This window comes from Nyctereutes procyonoides, unplaced genomic scaffold, assembly GCF_905146905.1.
Source record: "Nyctereutes procyonoides isolate TBG_1078 unplaced genomic scaffold, NYPRO_anot_genome, whole genome shotgun sequence".
Classification (NCBI taxonomy): domain Eukaryota; kingdom Metazoa; phylum Chordata; class Mammalia; order Carnivora; family Canidae; genus Nyctereutes; species Nyctereutes procyonoides.
Window position 1 is genome coordinate 45,178,050 of NW_026575135.1, and position 25,766 is coordinate 45,203,815.

At 37.6% G+C, this 25,766-nt stretch overlaps 1 protein-coding gene across 16 annotated transcripts in view; it reads left to right on the forward strand.

Annotated features, from left to right (window-relative positions):
- Positions 1 to 25,766, forward strand: part of PTPRD (protein tyrosine phosphatase receptor type D) — a 504,675-nt gene that overhangs the window by 465,952 nt on the left and 12,957 nt on the right. For all 16 annotated transcript variants that reach the window (XM_055302389.1, XM_055302395.1, XM_055302392.1 and 13 more), the window contains 3 exons: positions 23,852 to 24,137; positions 24,557 to 24,735; positions 25,335 to 25,461. In XM_055302389.1, the coding sequence (XP_055158364.1) occupies positions 23,852 to 24,137; positions 24,557 to 24,735; positions 25,335 to 25,461 (592 nt within the window). The remainder of the gene's footprint in view (positions 1 to 23,851; positions 24,138 to 24,556; positions 24,736 to 25,334; positions 25,462 to 25,766) is intronic.

The following is a 25,766-nucleotide window of genomic DNA, read 5'->3' on the forward strand; positions in this document are numbered from 1 at the left end:
TTCTTCCTTTCTACCTCCCCATGTCCCCTTCCCTTTCTGCTCTATCTCTTTAATCTCAGAGATAAGAAAATAAAATGAGGCCCAAGGAGGTTGACAGCTTTCCCATAGACTCTTCCTGGACTCAAGTCTTCTGTTGTCCAATATGTTTCCCATTGCGTTATGATCCTTTTAAGTTTGGTCCAATTAATTTGATTAAGGAGTCCCTGGGATGTTTGGGTGGCTCAGTGGTTGAGCATCTGCCTTTCACTCAGGGTATGATCCCAGGAGTCCTAGGATCAAGTCCTTCATCGGGCTCCCTATGGGGAGCCTGCTTCTCCCTCTGCCTATGCTCTGCCTCTCTCTGTGTGTCTCTCATGAATAAATAAATAAAACTTTTTTTTAAAAAAAGGAGTCCCTTAACATTTTCTAGCTTAATTAGGAAAATAGCCAGGAAGCACCTATATAACAGGAGGGACGCATTATATTTGAAACTAAGATGGTCATAATAGGTAATTTTGATGCAAGGAGCCAATTAAGTGTCACGATCTTTAAGACCATGACTGAAAGAAGAGCTGAGGGATAGTTGAGTAGTAGCCTGAATGTGCTGAGCACCTAGGTGGTCAGTAAGACCAGGGCAGCAGAAAATGATAGAGGACTGCCAGAGGGAGAAGAATGTGTTAGAGATAAATTCCTCTTGCTTTGCAGTAGTGCCTGGAGCCTTGATGGTGAAAACCACTCAGGCCACTAAAAATGACTTAACATGCTGTCTTGGCAGCCCTGCCTTGGTTCGGACTGGCAGCCTTTTGTATCTGCTGCTCCATTGGAGTTCCAGCCTGGCTGTGCTATGGCTGTAGTGTGAGCTTTTCAGTGGCCATATGCCTGGGAGGCTCATCATCCACAATTTCCTCATCCCAGACTCCAGCCAAGTGCAGCAGATGCTATTGTTACCTCTTCTATTGAATAAAGTAGGAAGCAAAGAGAGAAAGAAATTTGTCAATATTGTTTTTCTGCTGGAATCGAAATAAAAACTGTGTGTGGTATATTGTCTGATAGCAACCCACGTGCCAAATCCCCATTTTGTGTAATACACTTATGTAAGATAAGAATCTGCCCCTATATTTCTTAACATAATGCAAATGACCTTCTTCATTCTACTGTAAATATGTTACAATTATAGCTATTCGGGCTTCTCAATTTGGATTTGTGCTTTTCCTTGCACTTGGAAACCCTTTGCTTCTGCCCATGCCATCTGCTGGAATCACTTATATTTCTTTCACACACTCACAGTGTTTGTTATATGCCCTAAATCTAGCTGTACAAAACTCAAATCTTTTATGTAGATAAACAAATGTTTAGCAAGTATTTTTAAATACTTTGCCTTGATAAATAGCATTATTAAGGTACATTTGTGCTGAGAGTACAGCTGCTGAGAGAATTTCTCACAGAACTGTATGAAGTAACACCAAAATCAGAAGAGAATCTTGAAATAAATGCCTGCATATATAAATAGTTTCTGCGCTGAAGAAAACTAAATGATGATAAGTTAAGCAAACAGAGAGTCTCTTTTTGGCATAGAACATAGTTGAGTGGGGGTGGAAAGAGGTCTTAAGACTCCTGAGCCACGGGACCCGTCCCTGTCATGTTATCTTATGAAACCGTTTCACCCCAAATAGGACACTGATGGCCTTGCAGGGTCCTGTTGATTTCTGCTGTGCTGCTCTCAAACCCTTGCTAGGGGCACCATGAATTTCCTTCACAGAACAAGAGAAGAAAAGTGAAACCATAAGTGTCACCCAAAAACACACGTCCTTTTGCCAATCTATAAATTAAGAAAGTAGAAGAAAAGTCTGTTTAATGTCTTCCGGAATCTCTCCCCAATTTTTGGCCATCATCACCTTTTTAAAAGTTTCCTGAATTTTTATTTTTCTTTTGGATCTGTAACTGTCCTCAGATTTGTTTGTAAGAGATGCAGGTCGGAATGCCTTTTTCTATCTATACTTTTTCACCTCACTGCCATGGTCTCTAGCCTAAAGAGCAGGGCTAAGTGGGGAGCCTCCTCTTGCCACTGAGGCTAGGCAGTTGACACGATTTGACCTACTCATTGCCTGATACAGACTGAGAATGCTGGGTTTTTTCTTTTTTCTTTTTTTTTTTTTTATGCTATGCTTTGAGACCAAGCTCAATTTTAATACTATATGGAAATATAGAAGTCAAATATACAAAAGATGCAACCTCAGTAGGTCACAGTAGAAAGCCCCTAAATTTTATCAAGAGCCAAAATTGTTAGATTGGACAAAGGAGGACCATGGATTGTCTCAACATATGAGGCATGTTTCACATATGTCTTAGAGCTTCCTGGAGTAGTTCATACATAGTAAGGATTTTAAAAATGCAAGGTAAGAAGTGAAGCTCGTAGATCTTTTACTATAAGGGTATACTAATAAGAACTACTCAAAGTTCCATGGCTTTCACTCCATATTTGGCTTTCAAACTAAGAAAGGAAAATTACATATCTAGGAAAATAAGAGATATTGGACTGCCCTAAAACTATGAGATCTTGTGCAAATCATTTGCCTGCCTGAGTATCTATTCCTCTAGAAAGGTAAAGAACAATCTGGTCATTTGCCAAAGGCATCTTTTCTACATGGGAAAACTGCATAAAATTTGGTAGATTAAATGGTTCTTGATGATGATGATGATGATGATGATGATGGTGCTTAGGAATTTTGGTTTTGTAGAAGCCACAATAAGTTTTCTTTCTTAAAAAAAAATATTTTATTTATTCATGAGAGACACAGAGAGAGACAGAGACACAGGCAGAGGGAGAGCAGGGTCCCTGCAGGGAGCCCGATGTGGGACTCTATCCCAGACCCCAGGATCACACCCCAAGCCAAAGGCAGATGCTCAACTGCTGAGCCACCCAGGTGTCCTCCATAATAAGTTTTCTCTACCTTCAAATTCAGTCCCAACTTGGGTTCACAGGTGATCATTGAAAAACAAGTACTGTATGATCTCTCATAGGTGGAATCTAACACACACACACACAGAGGGAAAAAAAAAAAAAAAGCTCCTAGATACAGAAAATAGATTGATGGTTGCCAGAAACTAAGGTGGAGGGGGGTAGGAGAAATGAGCAAAGGGGTTTGATAAAATGAAAAACAAATAATAATCAGTTAAAAGTCTTACTTTGTCAACTGTAACCCAGTTCAAATTCTAATCATTTGGGCAAAGAGTTTTGCTCCGTCTGGACTCTTGCTTATTACTTTCATTTGAAAAACCATAACCAATCACGTTTAAACCACAAAATTCATTTTAACCTATGGTTAACATTTCATCCCTCTTTTATGTGTCTGGAAATGATTGACTTGGCTTCAGATTATTTCCTCTGATGTACTACAGCCTGAAATTCACTTGTTATCTTGGTTCAATTAAACTCAAACTTACTGATTTGTAGGGCACAACAGTAAAGCCACAAGCTTAGCAAAACCTTTTCCAGAATTCAGTAAGAAGCTCTCTGAATGTAGTCAGTTATAAGAGCTATGTATGTATGCCTTTGTTGTTATGCTTCTATTTCCTAAAGGTTTAGGAATAAACTCATTTTAAAAATTTGAAATGATAATTCTGCATGTAAGTCATTTTTAGAGTGAATCTTCATGGTGTACATAACATGCAATGGTACAGAAGTTCCTGAGGTGAACATCATAACTTTTTGTGAATTATGCCTATATTTCCATATAGATCACCTCATCAAGTAGCACTTTTGGAATTATCACGAATGTCCACAGTTGCTTTTTAAAGCTGCATCGTATCACAGTTCGGCTATGACATGGGAAACTTAGGTCCAATCTTAGCTATTGGAACTCGGTTAATGGTTTAAACAACATTTCTTCTTTGTTATTTCCCTCCTGAGGGACCCTGCACTTGGAAAGAGTTTTATTTTAGGGAGAAAAAATAGTCTGTTTTTCCTAAATTTTTTAGTGTAACATTTCAAACATACTCGAGTGTAGAGAGAGTGTATAATGAACCCCTAAGCTCCCATCACCCGGCTTTAGTTATGAGCATTTCAAGCATTATTTATTAAATGACAGTTCATTTTTTATTTTTAAAAAGAAACTTATTACATAACTGCCATTCAATGTGTGAGATGATAATAATGGGCAACCTTTTCTCAGGTAAATGTTCAATTTCCATGGGCATACTTAATATAAAAGGCACTCCTTACTGCTTGCTCAGCTCCCAGGGAAGGATGCCTGGACTCTATCTCCTGTGCCACTATCCTTTTACACTGATTCTCTAAGTCTGAAGTCTTAACAGCATCAAGATTTTTGTATCATAATTATTGAAGTATGATTAACATACAGTGTAATTTTAGTTTCAGATGGACAACATGGTGATATAACAATTCTAGATGTTATTCAGTGCTCCCCACAGTGGATCTAGTCATCATCTCTAACTAGATGTCATTTCTACAATCTTTTTGACCATATTCCCTATGGCATACCTTTCATCTCCATGACTTAACATATTTTGGAACTGGAAATTTGTGCCTTTTCTTTCTTATCTATTTCAGCCATGTTCCCACCCACCTACCTTTGGCTACCACCTATTTGTTCTCTGTATTTAAGAGTCTGGGTTTTTTTTTTTTTTACGGGGGGGGGGTTGTCTTTTTTTCTTTGTTCATTTGTCTTTTTTCTTTAATTCCACATATGAGTGAAATCTTATGGTATTTGTCTTTCACTGTTTGACTTATTTCACTTAATTATACTCTCAAGGTCCATCCATGTTGTTGCAAATGGCAAAATCTCATTCTTTTTTATGGCTCAGTAATATTCCAGTTTGTGTGTGGCCTCTTTATCCATTCATCAATGGACAATTGGGTTGCTTCCATATGGCTATTGTAAATAATGCTGCAAGAAAAATAAGGGGTACATATATCTTTTCAAATTAGTGTTTTTGTTTTCTTTGGGTAAATACCCAGTGGTGGAATTCCTGGATCACATGATATTTCTATTTTTAATTTTTTTTAAGATTTTATGTATTTATTCATGAGAGACACACACAGAGAGAGATAGAGAGGCAGAGTCACAGGCAGAGGGAGAAGCAGGCTCCATGCAGGGAGCCCGATGTGGGACTCGATCCTGGATCTCCAGGATCAGGCCCTGGGCTGAAGGCAGCGCTAAACTGCCGAGCCACCTGGGCTGCCCTAATTTTTTGAGGAAGCTCCACACTGTTTCCCACAGTAGCTACACCATTTGCATTCCATGCACAAGGGTTCCTTTTTCTCCATATCACTTTTTCTCCACTAACACTTGTCATTTCATATCTTTTTGATTCTTGCCATTCTGACAGGTATAAAGTGATTTCTCATTGTTTCTTTGATTTGGATTTCCCAGTGATTAGTGATATTGAGCATTTTTTTGTATGTCTGTTGGCCATGTGGGTGTGTTCTTTGGAAAAATGTCTACTCAGGTCTTCAGTTCATTTTTAATTGGATCATTATTGCTTTTGGGGAGGAGTTGAGTGGTAAAAGTTCTTTATATATTTTGAGTGTTAACCTCTTATCAGATATATCATTTGCAGACATCTTCCCCATTCAGCAGGTTGCTTTTTTGTTCTGTGGATGGTTTCCTTCACTGTTCAAGTTTCTTATTTTGATGTAGTCTCAGTAGTTTATTTTTGTTTTTGCTTCCCATATCTCAGGAGACATATCTAGAAAAATGTGTTTATATCTGATGTCAGAGAGATTACTGCCTATTTTTTCTTCTAGGACTTTTGTGGTTTCAAGTCTTTAATCCATTTTTAGTTCATTTTTGTGTTTGGTGTAAGAAAAGTAGCCCAACTTTCTCCTTTTGCACATACCTGTACAGTTTTTCCAGCTACCATTTGTTGAAGAGACTGTCTTCCTCTGTAAATCTTTGCCTCTTTTGTCATAGATTAATTGACCATATAAATGTGGGTTTATTTCTTGGCTCTCTGTTCTGTTCCATTGGTCTATGTGTCTAATTTTGTGCCAGATAATACTGTTATCTGTGAACAGATAATACTGTTTTGATTACTACAGCTTTATAGTATATCTTGAAACCTAGAATTGTGATACAACCCCACCAGCTTTGTTCTTTTTTTTCTCAAGATTGCTTTGACTATCTGGTTCTATACAAATTGTAATATAATTTGTTCTAGTTCTGTGAAAACTGCTGTTGGTATTTTGATAGAAATTGTGTTGAATCCGTAGATTGCTTTAGATGGAGTGGACATTTTAATAATACCAGTTCTTTCAATCCATGAGTAGGCATATCTTTCCATTAATGGCATCAGGTTTTAAAATGGTTCCAGACTATTCAAAACACCTCCCTCTCTGGAGAGCTTGTTTCCAAAACAGTACTTAGCAAACTTTGACTTACAGACAACTACTTTTTATTCAATGCATTTATTTTAAAATTAAATGTTATTATTTAAAGGCTCAGTTCATCAGAGGCCCACCACTGTTATTTAGCATCCAATGCTTCACACTCCCCTGCTTAAAGCTTCCTTATTTTAATCTGTGAAAGTAAAGCTGAATTCAGAAATTACTAGCTACTTGATTTAGAAAAAAAGAGAACAAAAGAGAAATAAAAATAACAATTTTGCAAATCAAAATATTGAGCATTTCCCAAACAATTATTGGTACACATAGTCTGATGAATGATTTTCATACCTATTCTATGCTCTGCAAGAAATATGGAAACAGAATTCAGGATGTCTTATTAATTAATGTTTGTGAACACCATGTCCTCAGTTTTTAATAGATGCTATGTGGGGAGTTTTTTCTATCTTCAAGTAAGTATGGCTTAAACTAAGTTAAATAACCTTACAACAGAGTTCCTCAATCCTATAGAGTACTCATTTCTATTGTGAGCTTTCAAGAGGGAATTTCTGAAACTTATTTAAACACAGATCTCTATTGCCCGCCCCCACTTTGGCATTCATTTTTGTTTTTAAGTTTTTATTCAAATTCCAGTTAGTTAACATACAGTGTAGTATTGTGTACAACATAGTGATTCAACATGTCCATACAATACTCAGTGGTCATCATGACAAGTGTACTCCCTAATCCTCATCGCCCATTTCACCCATGTACCACCCACCCCACCACACCTATGCTCCCCTCTGGTAACCATAAGTTTACTTTCTATAGTTAAGATCCTGTTTCTTGGTTTGCCTCTCTCTCTCTCTCTCTCTCTCTCTCTTTTTTCCATTTGCTCATTTGTTTTGTTTCTTAAATTCCACATATAAGTAAAATTGTATGGTATTTTTCTTTCTCTGACTAATTTCACTTAGCATAATACTCTCTAATTCCATCCATGCCATCGAAAATGTAAGGATTGATGCTTTTTTATGGCTCATGGCTCAGTAATATCCCATTACACACACACACACACACACACACACACCACACACCACAACTTCTTTATCCGTTCATTCACTGATGGACGTTTGGGATCTTCCCATATTTTGGCTGTGATGGACATTGCTTCTATAAATATTGGGATGCATGTGTACCTTCGAATCAGTCTCTCCATCTGTTAAATTTCAGAGATTGGCTTGGAGGTGGTTCTGAAACTTTAGCATGCATCAGGGTCAGCTGAGGGGCTTGTTGAAACTCAGGTTGTTTGACAGCACCTCTAGAGTTTCTGATTTTGTAGGTCAAGATAGGGCATCCAAATCTACATTTCTAACAAATTCCCAAATAATGCTACTGGTCAGGGTGTAGCACTTTGAGAACCACTGGATTAGATCATCTCTAATATCCCTTTCAAACCTAAAATTTGATTTTTTTGTATATGATATTTTTTTCTCGAGAGGATAGAAATCAGGAAATAAAATGGGATATTAGTTTCATTAATTCATTAGTGTGTTTGAAATAAACCATGAAAGAGTAGAAAAAGTTGCATTATCTACTCTATTAGCCAACCAATTAAAATATTAAACTCTAGTTCCTTAATTCATAGAAAAAAAAAAGAGTAAGGAAATTAACATTTATCAAGAATACATTAATTAAAGGCATTTTGCCAACAATAGCCTTATAGCAACCTTTAGGAATGGGTTTAAATTTTACAGATTAGAAAACTGAGGCCCAGGGGGGATAAATATATGACTTAACATCATGCAACTAGCAGGCAAAAGAGCCAGATGTTGAATCTCTAAAGTCCATGTTCTTTCCACTTGCCAAACTGACTCATAAAACAAGCATATCACATCACTGCTTTCCCTGTCACACTGACGTAAAAATAAAATAGTCCATTTCACCAACTCTGCCAATACTTTGTGTTTAAATTATTTTAATCAGTAAAAAGTGAACTTTTAAGGAAAAAAATGGACTTCTTAAGCATGGTAAGTATTAACTTCCATAGGCAGAAACTGAATTTCTTTCCTGGATTTTAACATCTGACCATTAAAGATACGAATTCAGAAATGGTATCTAGGAGTTCAGGATTGTGTCTTTCTTCCCTGGATCTATGCCACACATGAAAATGACAATAAATATTGGATGGATAAATGAACATGAGTGGAAGTGTCATTATCCAAAACAATACAAAGAGCAAAGCCATGCAAGAATTCTAAATGATATAGTCTGTGTTGTATAGGTAAAAAGTAATAATAAAAGGGCAGTAGTATTATTCTTAAAATGCCATATAAAATGGTTTTTTTTGCTACTTGGTTGGGAGAAAGGCTGGAAGTAGGCAATGGACCAGATTTTGTGGGCACCAAGCCCTATAGGATACTTTACATTCATTATATGTGAGGCTTTGTAAGTGTTGAGTCTCGGGCTTGCATTCTAATTACCATTATGTCTGGTATTAATGGAAATGTATGCTGCAACCCTGAGAATTATCAGGGTAATAAGCATCCCATTCCTAATATCTTACTCCCTATATGAGGTAGATTAAGTCTGCAAAGAGAAGCACTTAGTACCCCCAGAAAGGGAAGTGCCATATAGTGTCCCTGATGTTAAGAGAAAGATTATTTTCCTTGAATGGGTTCCTTACTAAGGAGCAGTTTGCCCATCCCTGATCATCACATTCCCTCCACTTCTAGAACACACAGACTGGAAATAAAACAAGCTATTGCTCTTCTCAAATGCAGTATTATTTGCTGCTCATATGGTCTCTGCTGAATCCAGTCCTGGGTTTACCCCTCTATAGAGGGTTCCAGTCCACTAAGGAAAGCAGCTTGGGGTCTCAAAATTGGCCTAGACTCTGTAAGCGAGGCTGCTGAGGCATGTGATAGAATGAGCATTGCCAAGCTGTTCCTGTATCTCTTGGGGAGCTGCTAAAATGAGGCATTCCCTTTTAAGAGAATCTTCCAAAGGAAGTAGCTTTGACATCAATGGATTTGTACTCCTCTTCTGCAAAGTTAGGGAAAGCAACTCATCCATAGCCATGGATGAAGAGCAAGGAAGAGTCGGTGCCCAGCAAAACAATCACACAGTGTGTCAGATTCCTTCTGACTGGTGTTGGTTGTCGCAGGCATTTCAGGTTCTCTGCACACAGTATGTCAGATGTTATTCAGTTAATTCTTCAGTAGATTAAATGCCTTATCAATTACTCAAATATAGTAATTTAGAAGTCTCTTGAATGGGGATCCTTGAGTGGCATAGCGGTTTATCGCGTGCCTTTGGCCCAGGGTGTGATCCTGGAGACCCGGGATCGAGTCCCACATCGGGCTCCCGCTGCATGGAGTCTGCTTCTCCCTCTGCCTGTGTCTCTGCCTCTCTCTCTCTCTCTCTCTCTCTCTGTGTGTGTGTGTGTGTGTGACTATCATAAATAAATAAATAAAATCCTTTAAAAAAAAAAGAAGTCTCTTGAATGAAAGGGCAAATTTTTAGCCCCTTGCAGTGGTACATGCCTGTAGTGCCATTTACTGGGGAGGCTGCAGCAGGAGGATGGATTGAGCCCAGGAGTTCTGAGCTGCAGTAAGTTGTGCCCATCAGGTGTCTGCACTAAATTCAGTTTCAATATGGTGACTTTCCGGGAATAGGAAACACCAGGTTGCTTAGGGAGGGTTGAGCTGCCCAGGTTGGAAACAGAGCAGGTCAAAACTCTCATACCGATCAATAAAGGAGCAGATCCTCAGATGCTGCCACTCATCATCTATATATTTTAATGCTTATGACTATTTCCATATAATTAATACTGTAAATGGTAAGTGCTGTAATTTCCTTTGACCTATGTTGCCGTTAGATACATTACTTGATCAGTGCTCTCAATGAATCATTTTATACACACGTATTTAGTTAATTGGTTATTTTTTTTCCTGCCTGTGTTTATGTATAATATACTCTATAAGGGGAAGGAAATCAGCCCACTTGCAGCTGAGTCTGGTAAAAGAGCAATTAGGTTCTATCAGAACAAACAGCTGTCAATAATGAGTTCTGAATTAAAATTACTAGCAAAGAAAGGAATCTAGACATCTGCAGGAAATGTGAAAATATTTTTATAACCTAATAGCTGAGATCTGGACAGGGGTATCACTGAGTTTTCCCAGCTGTACCTGCAATGTATTTTGAAATATTCCTAGATTGAAAGAACACTGAAATTCATTGCATAAACCAGGCTGCCTTTTTTAATGTTAGCTGTCTTTGAAAACAGTGTGTATTTTGATTTCATGTAATCAGCATGAAAACTTTCTATTTCAAACTATTTTGCTGTGCCCCTAGTCATAAAATGTAGCTTAAAAATAGTTCTGTTATCTTTGTATTGTGTCTTTCCAATCAGGGTTCTGTTGCTTTGACATTTTTCTTTCTGTCTTCGGAAAAATACTTTTGGGTCTTAATCTGATTTGCTCATATTGGGGTTGTTTCTCACAAAGAAAACTTGCAAGGTGGGCTTCTGGCACCTGAGTTTTATTACAAGATAATTCCATATATGTGAAAGTATCTGGAGATAGTAAAGTGGTCTTAAATAAATCAACTATATGTTTTTGAGAACAAACTTTGTAAGTATCCTTTTGCATTAAAAGTTTAAGGTGGTTAGGTCAAAAATAACCCATGTGAATGACAGGTCAAAATTTTTAAAAATTATATATATAATTTAATATATATATGCACATATGTATATACACAAGCATAGATAATTAGGAGTATATTTGATATATTTCTTGTCCCCATTTACTTATAAAATATGAGAAGAGTAGTCTCTCTGTAACTTTATGGCCCATGGACTAGCAGTAACAGCAACACTTTGGAACTTGTTGGAAATGCGCAGTCTTGGGTTCTACTCTATACCTACTGAATTGGAATCTCTTAAACAAAAACCAGGAATCTGTTTTTTAATGCTGCCTGGGAATGTGTGCAGACCACATTGATGGACAGATAAATGCCTGGTGGTACATTGCATAGTGATTGATACAAAGAAGAGGAATCTCTCATTTTTTATTTATTGAATTGAATTATTGAATATTTTCATCTTTCTGATGTCACAGTCTCATGGCTGTATTCTTCATCTTCTGGTATTACTCTGCATGAGAGGCAAACCCTATCCTCTCTACTCCCATTGTCAAACATGACCAGTATGTCATTCTAAATACACTTAATACTAATTTTCATTAATTAAGTAGTCATCGTGTATGAATGCTATGCTTACTGAAAGTCATCCATCTATCTGGAACAGATAGAGCTGACATCAGTATAAACTACTTAATACATAGCCAGGTACACAAAGATCTATTTTGACAGTCCTTCAAAAGCCACTTAATGCCTTTCTCTTGGGGCAGTTGGGAATCTAATGTTTCATGAATAAAGAGCTGTTACAGGCACAGCATGTCTCTTTTAGACCAGCATTCTTGCAGCCTAGATTGATAGAATCATGTACCTAGGGTCCATCTGAGAGCTCTAAGGAAAACTGTCATCTGTTTCCAGTAAACTCCCACTGCTGGAAGCATGAGTCTGGGAAAGAGGAGACATAGACGCAAGCATCAGCTCTAAGCTCTGCTCTAACAGCCACATGATCTTGAACCAATTCTTAACCCTTACTAGGTCTCAGTTTCCTCCTTTGAAAAATCCAAGTAGGCAGACCAGAGGCAAGAAGTACTGATGCAGTAATTCAGAAACCTGTGAGTTTAAGAAGCCAGATCAGACCCATGGGAACACAACACAAAGGCTTGTTGGAGGCCTGTTGGGAGATATAAATAAGTGAAGCAGGCCCTGGATAAGACACGAGGTGGATGGACTGTAGTGAGGCTGAGAGTCTTACCGCCTTACAAAAAATCTTGTGAGAATCAAACAAAATGACCTAAACAAAAGGACCAAATGAAACACAGAGATGCAATTTTGTAACCCCTGATTTAGGGCCTTCAAAACGGTTGAGCCATTTATGTTTAAATGAACATAATAGCATCTTTGAAAAGCCAAAACAGAAAACCCCTGAAAGCTTGCCCTTGTGGGAAAATATTGAGATGTTTCCCAAAACGATTGAAATAAAGTCCTGAAGTTCAGTTGCTAAACTTTGATATCTCAATAAATTACTTCCCCTGACTCTTTTTCTTGAGTCTGCTTAAGCTGAGTCAGGAATAATGGCATTTATGTTGCTATGGTGAATCTGCTACATTCACTGAACAGGTTTTACACATTGTAGTTGACATCATTGTAACTTTCTTTGGGTTGAGCAGTACACAACCTGTGCAGCTTTACTTTGCAGGCCTAGTTAATAGTTGTATCCAGTTTCAAAATGTAGATAATTTTGTGTTATTGTAAAAAGAATATAGAATATGAGCTGAACTGATAGGCCATTTACAAAGAAAATCTCTGTGAAAATGATACAGTTCCATATACTTCCGTAGCATCATTCAATTGACCTCATTCAGATTCAAGTCAATTACCAATTATCAGGGCCATCTGAGTAGGTTTCTACCTGTGGCTAATTGCCTCCTCTAGCCATCTGTAAAATAAGACCTGCTATGGTATATTCAGGTGTTCTTTATATAAACATATTAGCCTTCTAATTTATCTTGAGTACCACATTTTAAGAATAATAGGAAATTTGTTTGGCAGATAATGTTGGTACAGAGCCAATATCACATGGAAGTCTTTGGAGGATTTCTGTTAGAGTCAAATAATTGAAAAAAAAAAATCTGATTTGGCCCTGTGTGGATTTTGGTTTTTGTAGACTTACTCTTTTTAAGAAGTCCCCCTTCAGGCAATGATGGAAAAATAAAATGTCTGATGGGAATATGATTTGGTTAGGCTACCCCTGACCTCTCAATATTCTAGATTAAGATCTTTGTCATGTTGCTTTCTCTGTGCTTAGTTTTGACTATTTCTCTGTTGATGAAGTATGAACTTTGGATCGTTGAAGAATGCCACCCAAGAGGGCAACATATTTTTCTTTCTAGAGTGATCAGGTTCTGCATCGAGTCACCCTAACTTTTGCTTATTCTAGCTCTTTACTAAGCTTTGTCTTCTCTAGGCTGTCTTCTCTATCCCCCTGCTTTCTGAAACCCACACCTTAAAAGCTGGTGCTGGATGGCAGGACCAAATCCTGGCTGTAAGGAGCTGTCAACATTGCCTAAATGTCTCCTGAGAATCCATCTCTGGGCAATATTACTGAGCTCGAGTGGATAGGATTCCATCTTCTTTATCTCTTTGGGGCCTCAACTATATATTGATTTTTAATATTTTTATAATGGCAATTTTTATTCACTATTCTATATTTCTTTTTAATTCCTTATTGAATGATTATGTTGTCCTTGCTTTAAAGAAGATATCAAGGGGTGCCCAAGTGGCTCAGTCCCTTAGGCATCCAACTCTTGATTTCACCTCAGATCATGATCTCAGGATCATGATATGGAGCCCCACATTGGTCTCCATGCTGGACATGAAGCCTGCTTAAGATTCTCTCTCCCTTTCCCTCTGCCCCCCTACCAACACACTCACTTGTTCTCTCTCTCTAAAATAATAATAATTAATAATAATAATAATAATAATAATACAATTAAATTAAATTTAAAAATTGAGCACTTAAACTGAAGTGAAAGTATCCCTTACAACACCAAAACCAATACCATTCTCCACTAAGAGGTAACTATTCTAATAATTTGTACATCTTTGCAGATCAAGTCCTATCCATCAACATGTATGCATATAAAACAATGTAATCTTGATGTATGGTCTTTTTAAAAAATGTAAATGGTATCATGATGTATCTATTGGTCTGCAACATGTTTAGGTGGGCTCAATGGTGTCTTGGACAACTTTTTTTTGGCCAATATGTGGCTTTACCTCATTCTTTTAACTGGTACTCCTGATATTTATGTATTATAGTTTATTTAACCATTTCCTTTGTCCTAGTAATTGTTTTACCTAATTAACATGTTATTTCCAATAATGCTGCAATGAATATCCCTTTCTAATACCCTCTGTGCATATATGTACATCTATGTCAGTGACAAGATTTCTAGAAATAGTAGTGCCATGTCAGAGAATATGTGCACTTAAAATTTTAATGAACACTACAAAATTGCCCCCTCAAACAACTATAATACCTAGGCTTTTAGTCTGTGTTTAATAGCATGGAGAATTTTAATTGACAATTTGTTCAAAATATTTATTTTTATTTTATAATATATAAAAGTAAATCAAACAGATAAATATTTATGTCAAAGAAATTTGCATAATCTCTCTGGTCATTTTAGGTTTAAAAAAAAGATGCCAGAGAATGTGATACTAAAATACTTTGGGGTCAGTTTTTTTTGTAGAGAGCACTAAATACTCTAAAGGTGCCCAGTATAGTTGAACATTAAGTTAAATGTTAATTTTTAACAAAAATGAGAGGAGAGTATTACAATGAGAGCCTTATGAAGATCACATCACAGTTTTATCAGGATAGCAGGATAGTTATCTGATGAATCTTCGTAAACCTCAGTCATAAAATTCAACCCATTCTCTTAGGTGTCCTTTTTTTCTCTTTGCAGTTTGTAAATGCCATTTTTGTTGTAGCTGAACTGTAATATTCAATCAAATTATGAGCTGATATATGTACAAATGCTCACCAAGATTTTTGGTTCATATTTTATTGTCTTTGCACCCAACTAAATGATCTGTAAAATCTCCTAATTCTGTTGCCCTTTTTTTGCCAGACCATTGAAGTATCAGTAAAGGGTCAGCATTAACACTCCACCAGATTAATCAGAAAAGCCAACTTTTAAGCACATCCCCAGAATTATTTTAGTGCAAAACAGTCCCCTTATGCCTCTTAATGTTTTCCTTTGCACATTACTACCGTATCGCATCACGGGACATTAAGCATATTTCAACTCGTGGGACTAACTCAATCATGTTTTTAGAAATTGAAAACAAATGTTGTAACTGGATGAATGATAATATTGAAGTAATAACAATTTCCTAGTAGGCGTACTTGCTCAATGGGTTGCATAGCCTTGCAGCTCATAAATGCTGGAATGTCTATCACTCACTGAAGCCAGTTTTTTGTTGTTCCTATTGTTTAAGGCAAAATTTTGTCAATAATTTGCTTTGCTTTGGTGGCATCATTGTCCTCACTGGAAGGCAGTTTAGAAAGCTGGATTTACTTCAAGGGAAACAGGGACCAACCTAATGCTAGATTTGATTTAACAGTGCTGTCCTCTTCCCTTTTTGCTGGAATATTCTGTAACATAATAAATGTACTGAATTGTGCTGGCCTCAGCCTGAAGCACAGGGTTATGCACTTTTTTTTTTTTTAAGATATTTAGAAAAATCTGTCTCTATGCTTGGCAACTACTCCGACAGAAAACAGATAAAAATAAGGGTGGTTTATCAGTTTTTCTGTTCTTATCATGTTTCAGGTTGAAGGCTGTTGAAATGATGAAAAACAAACAGCACTAAATAGGGTTCTGTCATTATTGCTGCTATGGGGAGCTGAGTTTTTCAAGATCAAAGAAAAATGCATTTGCTTTTAGAACTATGATCCTTCATTTTGAGAGGTGCACTGCACTCAGCTACTGATGGGTGAAAAATAGAGCAAATTGGAGTAGGAAGTAAAATATGTGCTGTTGTGGGAACCTGGAAATTCAAACAAAAGTAGCTGGCATACTTCTAAAAGCTCTGAATTTTCAATATTCAGTTTCTTAAGAAAAAAGTGGTGCCTGAGGTTTGTTATTTCTGAACAACTGGAGTAGAGCATAAACACCAGTAGTTTCTATCTCATCAAATTCTAAGAACTCCCTTTCTCTTCATAAGCATGTATCAAAAATATTCTTACCAAGGGGAGATTTTGAGGAGTGTTCCTGTATGTATATCATTGATCCAAAAGAAATGGCTTCATATTTTTAAACTTATATTTTTGAAATGTTGGAACTCAAGTTGAGGGCTTCCTATTTCCCTGGTATGGAAATTGCCATGAGACATCATCAAATTAGAGACAAGGAAGCTGTTGTTCATCTCCTCAAGAAGATTGTCAGCTGGCATCAAGATAATAACCAGAAAACAGATATGAGATAAGGCAGTTGCTGATAGAGAAGTATAAGTTTCCATAGGGATCCAAGGAGGAGTAAACCAAGGGGGAGTCTTGGTGGAGGATGTAGCACTTGGGGAGTCTTGAAGGAAGATAGATATCAACATGTAGACCTGATAAGGAGGAGGAGGGGTCTGTGTAGACAAAGGCCCAGAGTTGGGAAAGCTTTAATTTTTTTTTATTTATTTATTTATGATAGTCACAGAGAGAGAGAGAGAGGCAGAGACATAGGCAGAGGGAGAAGCAGGCTCCATGCACCGGGAGCCTGACGTGGGATTCGATCCCGGGTCTCCAGGATCGCGCCCTGGGCCAAAGGCAGGCGCTAAACCGCTGCGCCACCCAGGGATCCCGGGAAAGCTTTAAATGTGTTTAATTTGCCTGGAGCTGGGGAAATCTATGACTCTTGTAATAAAAGTCTTACCTGAGAAACACACAGTTTTAACTAGGTAAAGGAAATAAACAAACATTCTCAGATATACAAGGCATCAGTATTAATACTACTCGTGCATATTTTACATAAAACATTATTTAGAGACACATTCCAGCAAACCAATATGTGTATCTGAATAAAAAACTGTTGGTGAGGCTATTATCCCACAAAAATGTTACTGAGTTTCTACCATATGCTAGGACATCAGGGAAGTGGTGAGCAAAACAGGAGGTTCCATCATTGTCAAGGCCGAGTTTAGCAGGAGAATGAGGTACTAAAGAATCCTGTGGGTAGAACTCCACACACCACCACTGCTGTGAAGTGCATGTACAGCATGCTGGTAGAGCACTTTTGAAGGATTTAAACTGATACCTGTTATGGACTGAATTGTGTCCCCTCAAAATTCATGTGTTGGAGGTTTAACCCTCCCCTTGCCGCCATACCTGTATGTGGACATAGAGCTCTCTCTGTGTGCACATGCGCAGGGGAGAGGCCACGTGAAGACACAGCTAAAAGGCTGTGTCTTACACCGAGAAGAGAGGTCTCACCAGAAACAACCCTGATGATGCCTTAATCTGGCCTCCTAAATTTACACAAACTAAATTTCGGTTGTTGAAGGCACCCAGCCCTAGCAGGCACACACAATATCTAAAGGACAAGGAATGGTTTGCTGAGTGAAGAAGGAAGAGCTTTCTAGGTGAGAATATCCCAAGAAAAGGCCCTGGAGGAGGAAATGGCTTAGCCTATTTGCATTACAATGAAAGCTGGGTGGTTGGAAAGTGGTGTGGGAGAAAGGGGAGGTTCCACATATGTATTTTCCATCTTAAGGATTCTTTATAACATTTTTATTAAATGTATAATTGTATTATACATTACAATTCTTTAAAAGTAACTGTTTTGCTTATTTATAGTTCTCTGGTGTCTCTTCTTAATCTGATAAAGATGCCAGTCCGACTGGGGAAAGGCCTCACTATTGTGACCTTGGTTAACCTTAATTACCTCCCTGAAGACCCTCTCAGCAAATACAATTGTGTTCAGGGTTAAGGCTTCAACATATGGATTTGAGGAGACACAATTCAGTCTATAACAGGTGTCAAATGACACTTCCTCAAAAGTGCTCAGCCAGCATGCTGTACATTTACTTCATAGCAGTGGTTAGAGATTTATAACTAAATACTTATTCATATGATTACTTACTATCTACTTCTTCTGTTAAACTGTAATCTCCATGAGGAAAGGATCCTGTTGGTTTTGCTCAATACTTCCTTGATGTCTTAGCACATGGTAGGCACTCAGTAAATATTTTTGGGATAGTAGCCTGCAGAGTATTATAAGGTATGTGTATGGAAAAACAAAGTAATGAGCACTTTCCTGTCTGTCCCTGGCTGGTGGGTATGGAGGAATTAGGACAATGTGTGCTGGTAATATGTAACAAACAGCTCTGTGGGGGGGAAACAAGTATTTGCCAGTTTCCTTGGTGTAACTCCTCCCACCATGTCTGATTTCAAGGTACAAATGTGACATCAGTGAATACAAAGCTTGGGAGAGATGCTCCAGTAAGACCTCATTATATAATACTTTCACCTAAAGAGCATAAATGTAAAATAATTAAGAGGCAGTGTGTTTTGAGTATAGCTTTTTAAAAATATATTTATTTAAGCAAAATTTCTGAGAATTTAACAATTGGCTTTTGCCAGCTCCAGCACACCACTGATGGATAGTTGAATAAAATTTGTAGAGGTTGAAAACACAGGAATTTATAATTCATTACTGTGCAGGGCAGGAAGAGAAGACAATCCAAACTGATTCTTAAATTTTAGACTCAAATAGCAAGGAAAGAGAGAGAAGAGCAGATTTGAGCAGAGAAGATGCTGATTAATCTTGGAATCTATTTCTGGAGAAACTTGAGGGAAGCTTGAATTATAGGTCTCCCCTTGGGCTCAAAGAAAGGACCATCACTTCAGGAATCATTTGTTTGAAGATTATTGCTGAACCATGAAGGGGAATGAAAGATTGGAGGACAGAACTTTGGGGACATTATCTACATTTTGATGGCTGACTGAGGTATGTGAATTAGAGAAAGAGATACAGATGGAAAAATCCAGAGAAGCATGAGGATAACCAATACAGGAATTAAACAGAAAAAAACATCACTTACTGAGACACAGTCTAAAGGGATGCTGGTAGGTTTCTGAAACTGACATATTGAGTTCATCCTGGTCTTAGTTTCCAACTTGCTAGAAATTCTATCCTGTCATGGAATCCATGGAACCATTATGTGTGAGTCACAGTTTCTCTTAGCTCATTTCATGTGCTACATGTTTCAGGTGATTTTGTATTGGAAATCATCTCCCTTCCTGCCCTCAACCACAAGGGGAGTATCTGTTGTTTTGCATACTCAGTGGCACAGAAGCCAAGGAAGAAAGGCTTCTCAAGGAACCTGCATTCAGGATTGTTGAACACTGCTAAAGGAATGTTCTAGAGGGTTCTAGAGGGGTGAGCCACAAGAAAGGTGCTTTTTTTTTTTTTATTTTTTATTTTTTGGCCTTTTTTGTCTGACCCAACTAGCAGAAAGCAGTGTGTAATGAAAGTTGTGCCATGGAATGTGGTGCTAAAGTTTAGCACTGCGCAATCTCCATTTGAATTCCTTTTTGGCCATTTACCATTAGCTGTAGGACTTCAGGGCAGCTTCCAAATGTTATAAATCGCGGAAGAGAAAACAGAACTGACAGACCTTTGCCGAATGCCTCCTGGAAACCAAGCACTATGGTGGGAAGGCTCTTTACTGCCATCTCATTTACCATGACAATATATGTGAAAGCAGAAAGTTCTTCCAATGTAAGGCACAATTTATTGGAAATACGAGGAGAGAGGGGAGAACAGCTTGAGGGGATAGACTAAAGCAAGATTTTGAAAGCCTAATCTTAAATGATCCTGCAGTGATTCTATCATAATTTTCTCAGCATTAACATTACCTATTCCTTTTGTCAGCTTTAGAGGTAGAATTTTAAAATGCAGTTTGTACCTACAAAGTAATTGTCTCTTCCTTTATGTTTGCAAAACATTGAGTACATTTAATTCAGCCTTAGACTTACTAGGTAATTAACTAGAATTAATTATCACTATCATCATTTAAGAAAAACGGAAAAGCAGGGAAGAAGTTAGGTGATTTTCTCAAGGACACCCTAGCCATTGGTATCTGAGAAAAGTATCTTGAACTTTGTGATCTTACTTTAAGCTAACAGATGCCTCTAACATTTAAAGCCCCCAAAGAGGGCAACCCGGGTGGCTCAGAGGTTTAATGCCGCCTTTAGCCCAGGGTGTGATCTGGGAAGATCCGGGATCGAGTCCCACGTCACGCTCCCTGCATGGGGCCTGCTTCTTTCTCTGCCTCTCTCTTTCTCTCTGTCTCTCATGAATAAATAAATAAAATCTTTAAAAAAAAATTTAAAAAAGTAAATCCCCCAAAGAACTCTTCCTCCTAAAGAAGAAGTAACATGTAAGTTAAAAGGATCAGCTCCTTCCCTACCTTCTGTATGAATAAGCAAGATTGGGCAGTTAACAGTATTTTGAATTTGGGGGAGAGAAAAAATAGATTTTGCACAAGTCATAGCCTCTCTTCTTTCTTTTCTTTCCATACTTTGTAATTTAGATTCAGGCATGTATTTTGTTTTGTTTTGTTTTTTTTTCCCTCATTACCACCATGAAGAGGTTGCTACTGTTTGAAACTAGAGTCATTCCTACCAATTTTCCAAGATTCTGTGATATTTTTTGTCAGAATATAGATCTATGCATCATGCAGACATTTGGAATTGTGCCTGATGCATATTTTGGGAAAATATCCCTGCCATTATCTAGAATTGATATTTAAGGCTCAGTTATAAAGCTTACAGTATGGTTTCCACTATGAAGAACTACATGAAGGTGTATCCAGTTAGAGACAATGCACAATAAGGATGAAGACAATGAAGCAAAAGCAACACCGAAAAAGAAAAAATGGTATTACTCAGTCTTAGAACCTCCCCAATGTGGGGGCTACTTCCCTTCTCCAAGATCAGTCATAGTTTCTTTCCATTGCACTGCAATGGCAGATCAGAAGACCAAGAAACAGAGGCCACTCAAAGCATTTTCCAGTCTCCCTGTCCCCACCCAGCACCGTGTAGCAGTCTTCGGGCATTCTCTGCACAGTTCTGAGCCTTTGTCAAATATAGGATTCCTTTCATTAACTGAAGAGTTCTGCTTCCTCAGTAGGGTTACCGAACATGAATGAGCTTCTCATTATATAAGGTCTCTGATGCCAATCACTCATTTATATTCTTATTTCACAAACATTATTGACCACCGACTGCATGCTTGGTGGAGGGAACACAGAGGTAATAGAAACTGTGCTCTCAGGTTACACGCCATGATTTGTGGATGGCAGCCCCACCAGGCTAATTAATAATATGATGTGACTGAGACTGTACTGGGGTGGTATTTGACACACGACTTAAGTGATCTGGAACAGAGAGTGGTTATTCCTGCCTGGGGGTGGTGAGGGAGTGGGGTAATGGGGAATGTCAGGGAAAACTCGCCATCTCACAGGTTTATTAGTAGACTAAACTAGATAAAAATGGGACTTTGTGGACATCGGTGCATCAGGTCTCTAATTGTGTGGTAAAAAAAAATTTCTGTCATTTCAAAGACTCTATCTCAAGGGGCTTTTGCATTATATCTCAGTGTCATGTCACTTTGTGGTTAAACTTTGGATGAAGTCTTAGAATAAAAATCCAGAGGCTCTCCGACTAAATAGTAACAGTCCTTTTTTTATATCTGACAGGAGATAAAAAAGTAAGCAAGTTTTAAATAGTGGTCATACCATATTTCCACTTAACCTAGACTACAAACCTCAGGGTTTGTATGGAAGCTAGATTAAATCTGTACTGCTCAATAGTTAAATAAAACTATTATTTCCTCTGTGTTTTAGAAGAGGAATAATTTAATAAAAATATTATTTGTGGGATCCCTGGGTGGCGCAGCGGTTTGGCGCCTGACTTTGGCCCAGGGCGCGATCCTGGAGATCCGGGATCGAATCCCACATCGGGCTCCCAGTGCATGGAGCTTGCTTCTCCCTCTGCCTGTGTCTCTGCCTCTCTCTCTCTCTCTGTGACTATCATAAATAAATAAAAATTTTAAAAAAAAATTAAAAAAAAAATATTATTTGTAACAAAATGCTTACTTCTCACCTTGTGGCACTTGGCACTAGAAAGAAATAACCATTTCAGTTGTGTCAGGTGCCCTACTGCTCACTATACTCATTCATTTGGAGTCTGGTACAGTCCTTGTACAAGTGCCTCACAAGGCCAATGAAAAGTTTCACATGTAACTCCCAGAGCCAACAGTATCACTACAAAAGCCACTTTTTTTCTCTTTTGCTATTCTAGCCTCCTCAATTCCCCATCTTTCCTGTCTTTTGAGTACTAGATTCAAATGCCACCTCATCCACGAACTAACACATCCCTCTTCTTCTCCTTCGTCTTCTCCTTCTCCCTCTTCTTCTCCCTCTTCTTCTCTCTCTTCTCCTCCTCCTCCTCTTCCTCCTTTTTCTTTTTCTTCTTCTTCTGTCTTTTAGTATAAGTAGTTAAGTGACCTTTTACTTCATTGATAGATGCTGAGCTTTTTAGGTATGATCTAAGTCATCTTGAATGTTGTATCCCCTATGTTACTTAACAAAGTACTGTTCATTGAATGAAGAGAAGGATATGTCAATGGACAGATGGATAAATAAACGAACACATAGATACACAATGACAGGAAGCAGTGGCATGTAGCTAATGAAGAGTTTGTCTGTTGTTTAGTGTCTGTAGTGGTGATATATACCTATTCCTGTTGATGACCTGCTTCCCAGCCAGGTAACTATCCACAATCATGAGGAGAAAAATATCTTGGATTCAACCATACTTGACATATAAATGGACTCACTCTAAAGAGTTTGATAAAAGACAAACAAGGCTTACCTAGAGATTTAAGAACACAGATATGTTATTTTGTTGGTATTCTTTTCAACACTCGAGGAAATTCCAGTGTTTCAACCACCTGACTCTGTAATCCAGTTCAGTAAATTAGATTGTCTCCTTGGAACGTCGGATCTGGTCTTTGGGTTTTGCTCACTCTCTCACCTTCTCTTCTTTGAATTGTTTTCCACCAACTGGAAAATGACCAATAAGTCCCAAAGTAGTGGAATTTAAAAAATGCCTCAGAGTTTCTTCAGTAACAAAGATTTAGGCTTCTATTTTCCCACACAGAATGCTTGAATTTCACCTGGAATTTCGAATTACATTCAACACTGGAAGAGAAGGGAGTAAAACCAAAAAGCACACCTATTCTCTAGTGATGGTTTTTTAGTAAGAATTTATTTCCATTGAGGATACCCTGCACCTTTTTTAGTGTACAACAACATTTTAATATTTTAATTATATATTTTCTACTAAGTTGATTTTAGAACTTCCTTGCTGGGCTTTGGAATATGAAATGTTTGAAGTGTTTCAGATTGAGTAATTTTCTAGTTTTTATTTCACAAATTAAACTGAAATAGATGGAAAAGTTTTGCAAAAAGATATAGCCTAATTATATCTTAACCAATTTTTAAAATATCTCCTAATATAAACAACCTAAATGTTTGTGATTTTTGCATATCAGTTTCAAAATAAGGTCTACTTCATGTTACATGATCAAAGAACACAGCAATTATGGATGTAATGTTTTTACATTTTGAGACCAAATTAATTTTACTTGGTCCTACCCTCTGGTTATGGGGACTTGATAATACGTTTTACTTTAGGGTGCTCCAAAATAATCCCAATAGCTACTTGAAAATAATTAATGGGTTTAAACCTAGTTAGCAAGAATTAAAATTATTTTTTATGTGTCGGTTTTCCTGATAGATTTATTTGGACTTTTCTTTTTGTTTATCTTGTAGTGCGGGAGTTGGCCGGACTGGTTGTTTCATCGTAATAGATGCCATGTTAGAAAGAATAAAGCATGAAAAAACTGTAGATATTTATGGCCATGTAACTTTAATGAGAGCCCAGAGGAATTACATGGTTCAAACAGAAGACCAGTACATCTTTATCCATGATGCACTGTTAGAAGCAGTGACTTGTGGAAATACCGAAGTGCCAGCTAGAAACTTGTATGCCTACATTCAGAAGCTGACACAAATAGAAGCAGGAGAGAATGTCACAGGAATGGAGCTTGAATTTAAGGTACGATATTGGATGTGATGTGGTAATTCAGGAGCAAGTCATTCTGGGATTGTCTCTGAGTGGTGGCTTCACTTTCTTAACCTTTCAAATTTGTGAAGTTACAAGATTCATTTGACCTTCTCAAGTGTCTGACTATAAAACACTCTCTTCCTCTTTCCCTTTTCTGTTCTTTGCTTCCTAACAATACCTTGAGCTCTTTTGTGCCCTAATTTAAATTGAGAGTCATATTCTCAGAACGTATTTAAAAATTCAGTACACTCTGTGGAATCATTAGGTAGAAGTGAAAAGTAGTACAGTTTGAAGAGTCCTTTGCTTTAAAGTAAACACAAGCTTTATATCTAAAGAGGAGATCTTGAGTACGTTGCATCTAACCATAGGCTAAAATTGTCTTTATCGGATTTTTTTTTTCTATACAACAGCGTCTAGCCAGCTCTAAAGCTCACACCTCAAGATTCATCAGTGCCAATCTTCCATGTAATAAATTCAAAAATCGCCTTGTTAATATTATGCCATATGAATCCACAAGGGTATGCCTGCAGCCTATCCGAGGAGTGGAAGGATCTGATTACATCAATGCCAGTTTTATTGATGGATACAGGTATACACTCTTGTTCCCCTGACAGCCCAAAGCCTTGATATTTACATGTGCCCTAGTTTCACAGCCAGAATGAATTTCGTCTCAATTCAAAGCATCTTCTTTCTGCATAGGTCAGCATTCAGTCCCTTGGTATTTTATTATTTTTCATAAGAGTAAGAAGAAGCAGTCATGGAATCTTTAGTCTGGCTTTCTGCACTCTTCCTTGAGAAGCCATTTGGTTGTAGAAGGAGTTAATCTAATAAAGAAACTGTTTTATACCACATTTCATACATTTAATAGATTGTGTAAGATTCCTATCTACAAAATGAAACCACACCACTGTTCTTAAGTGACTTGTATGATACATGAAACTGAGCTATTAGCATTGCACCAAAATTTAAATACTAATGATGAAGATATACACCATAATATTAACAAAGCAATTTCTTTTGCAAAGTCCCCAAAATGTACTAAATATTCTTATTTGATTACACAATCTTAATGGGCATTTACTGCAATTGCACTGGTAATATGTTTTCAGTTTTCATTAGTGGGTTTGATGTACATATCAAATGTTCTCTGATTACTTTAACATGTTACTTTTATTCTCTATAATTCAGACAACAGAAAGCATATATCGCTACCCAGGGGCCATTGGCAGAGACCACTGAAGACTTCTGGCGGATGCTCTGGGAACACAATTCCACCATTGTTGTGATGCTCACCAAGCTGCGTGAGATGGGCAGAGTGAGTGTCTTCTCATAGGACATTCATTCCATGAAGAAATTACTATTTTAATAACCCAAGGGCCAGCGTCATTTCTTTGAAATGTGGAGGTTCTCCGGACACATTCTGGGCCATTCATTACTGTGTGTTGGTTTTTAATTTGCATAAGCCACATCAAGGTCTTTAATTTGTGTGTTTTGAAGAAAGTATTTTGTTTCCAGTGCAGCATGATCATAAGAGCAAAGAAGCAGATGCCCCTGTTTGACTTACGTCCCAATTCTCAGAATAGTCTTTCTCCCTTTTACCCTGGACAAGCTGGAGTTTCA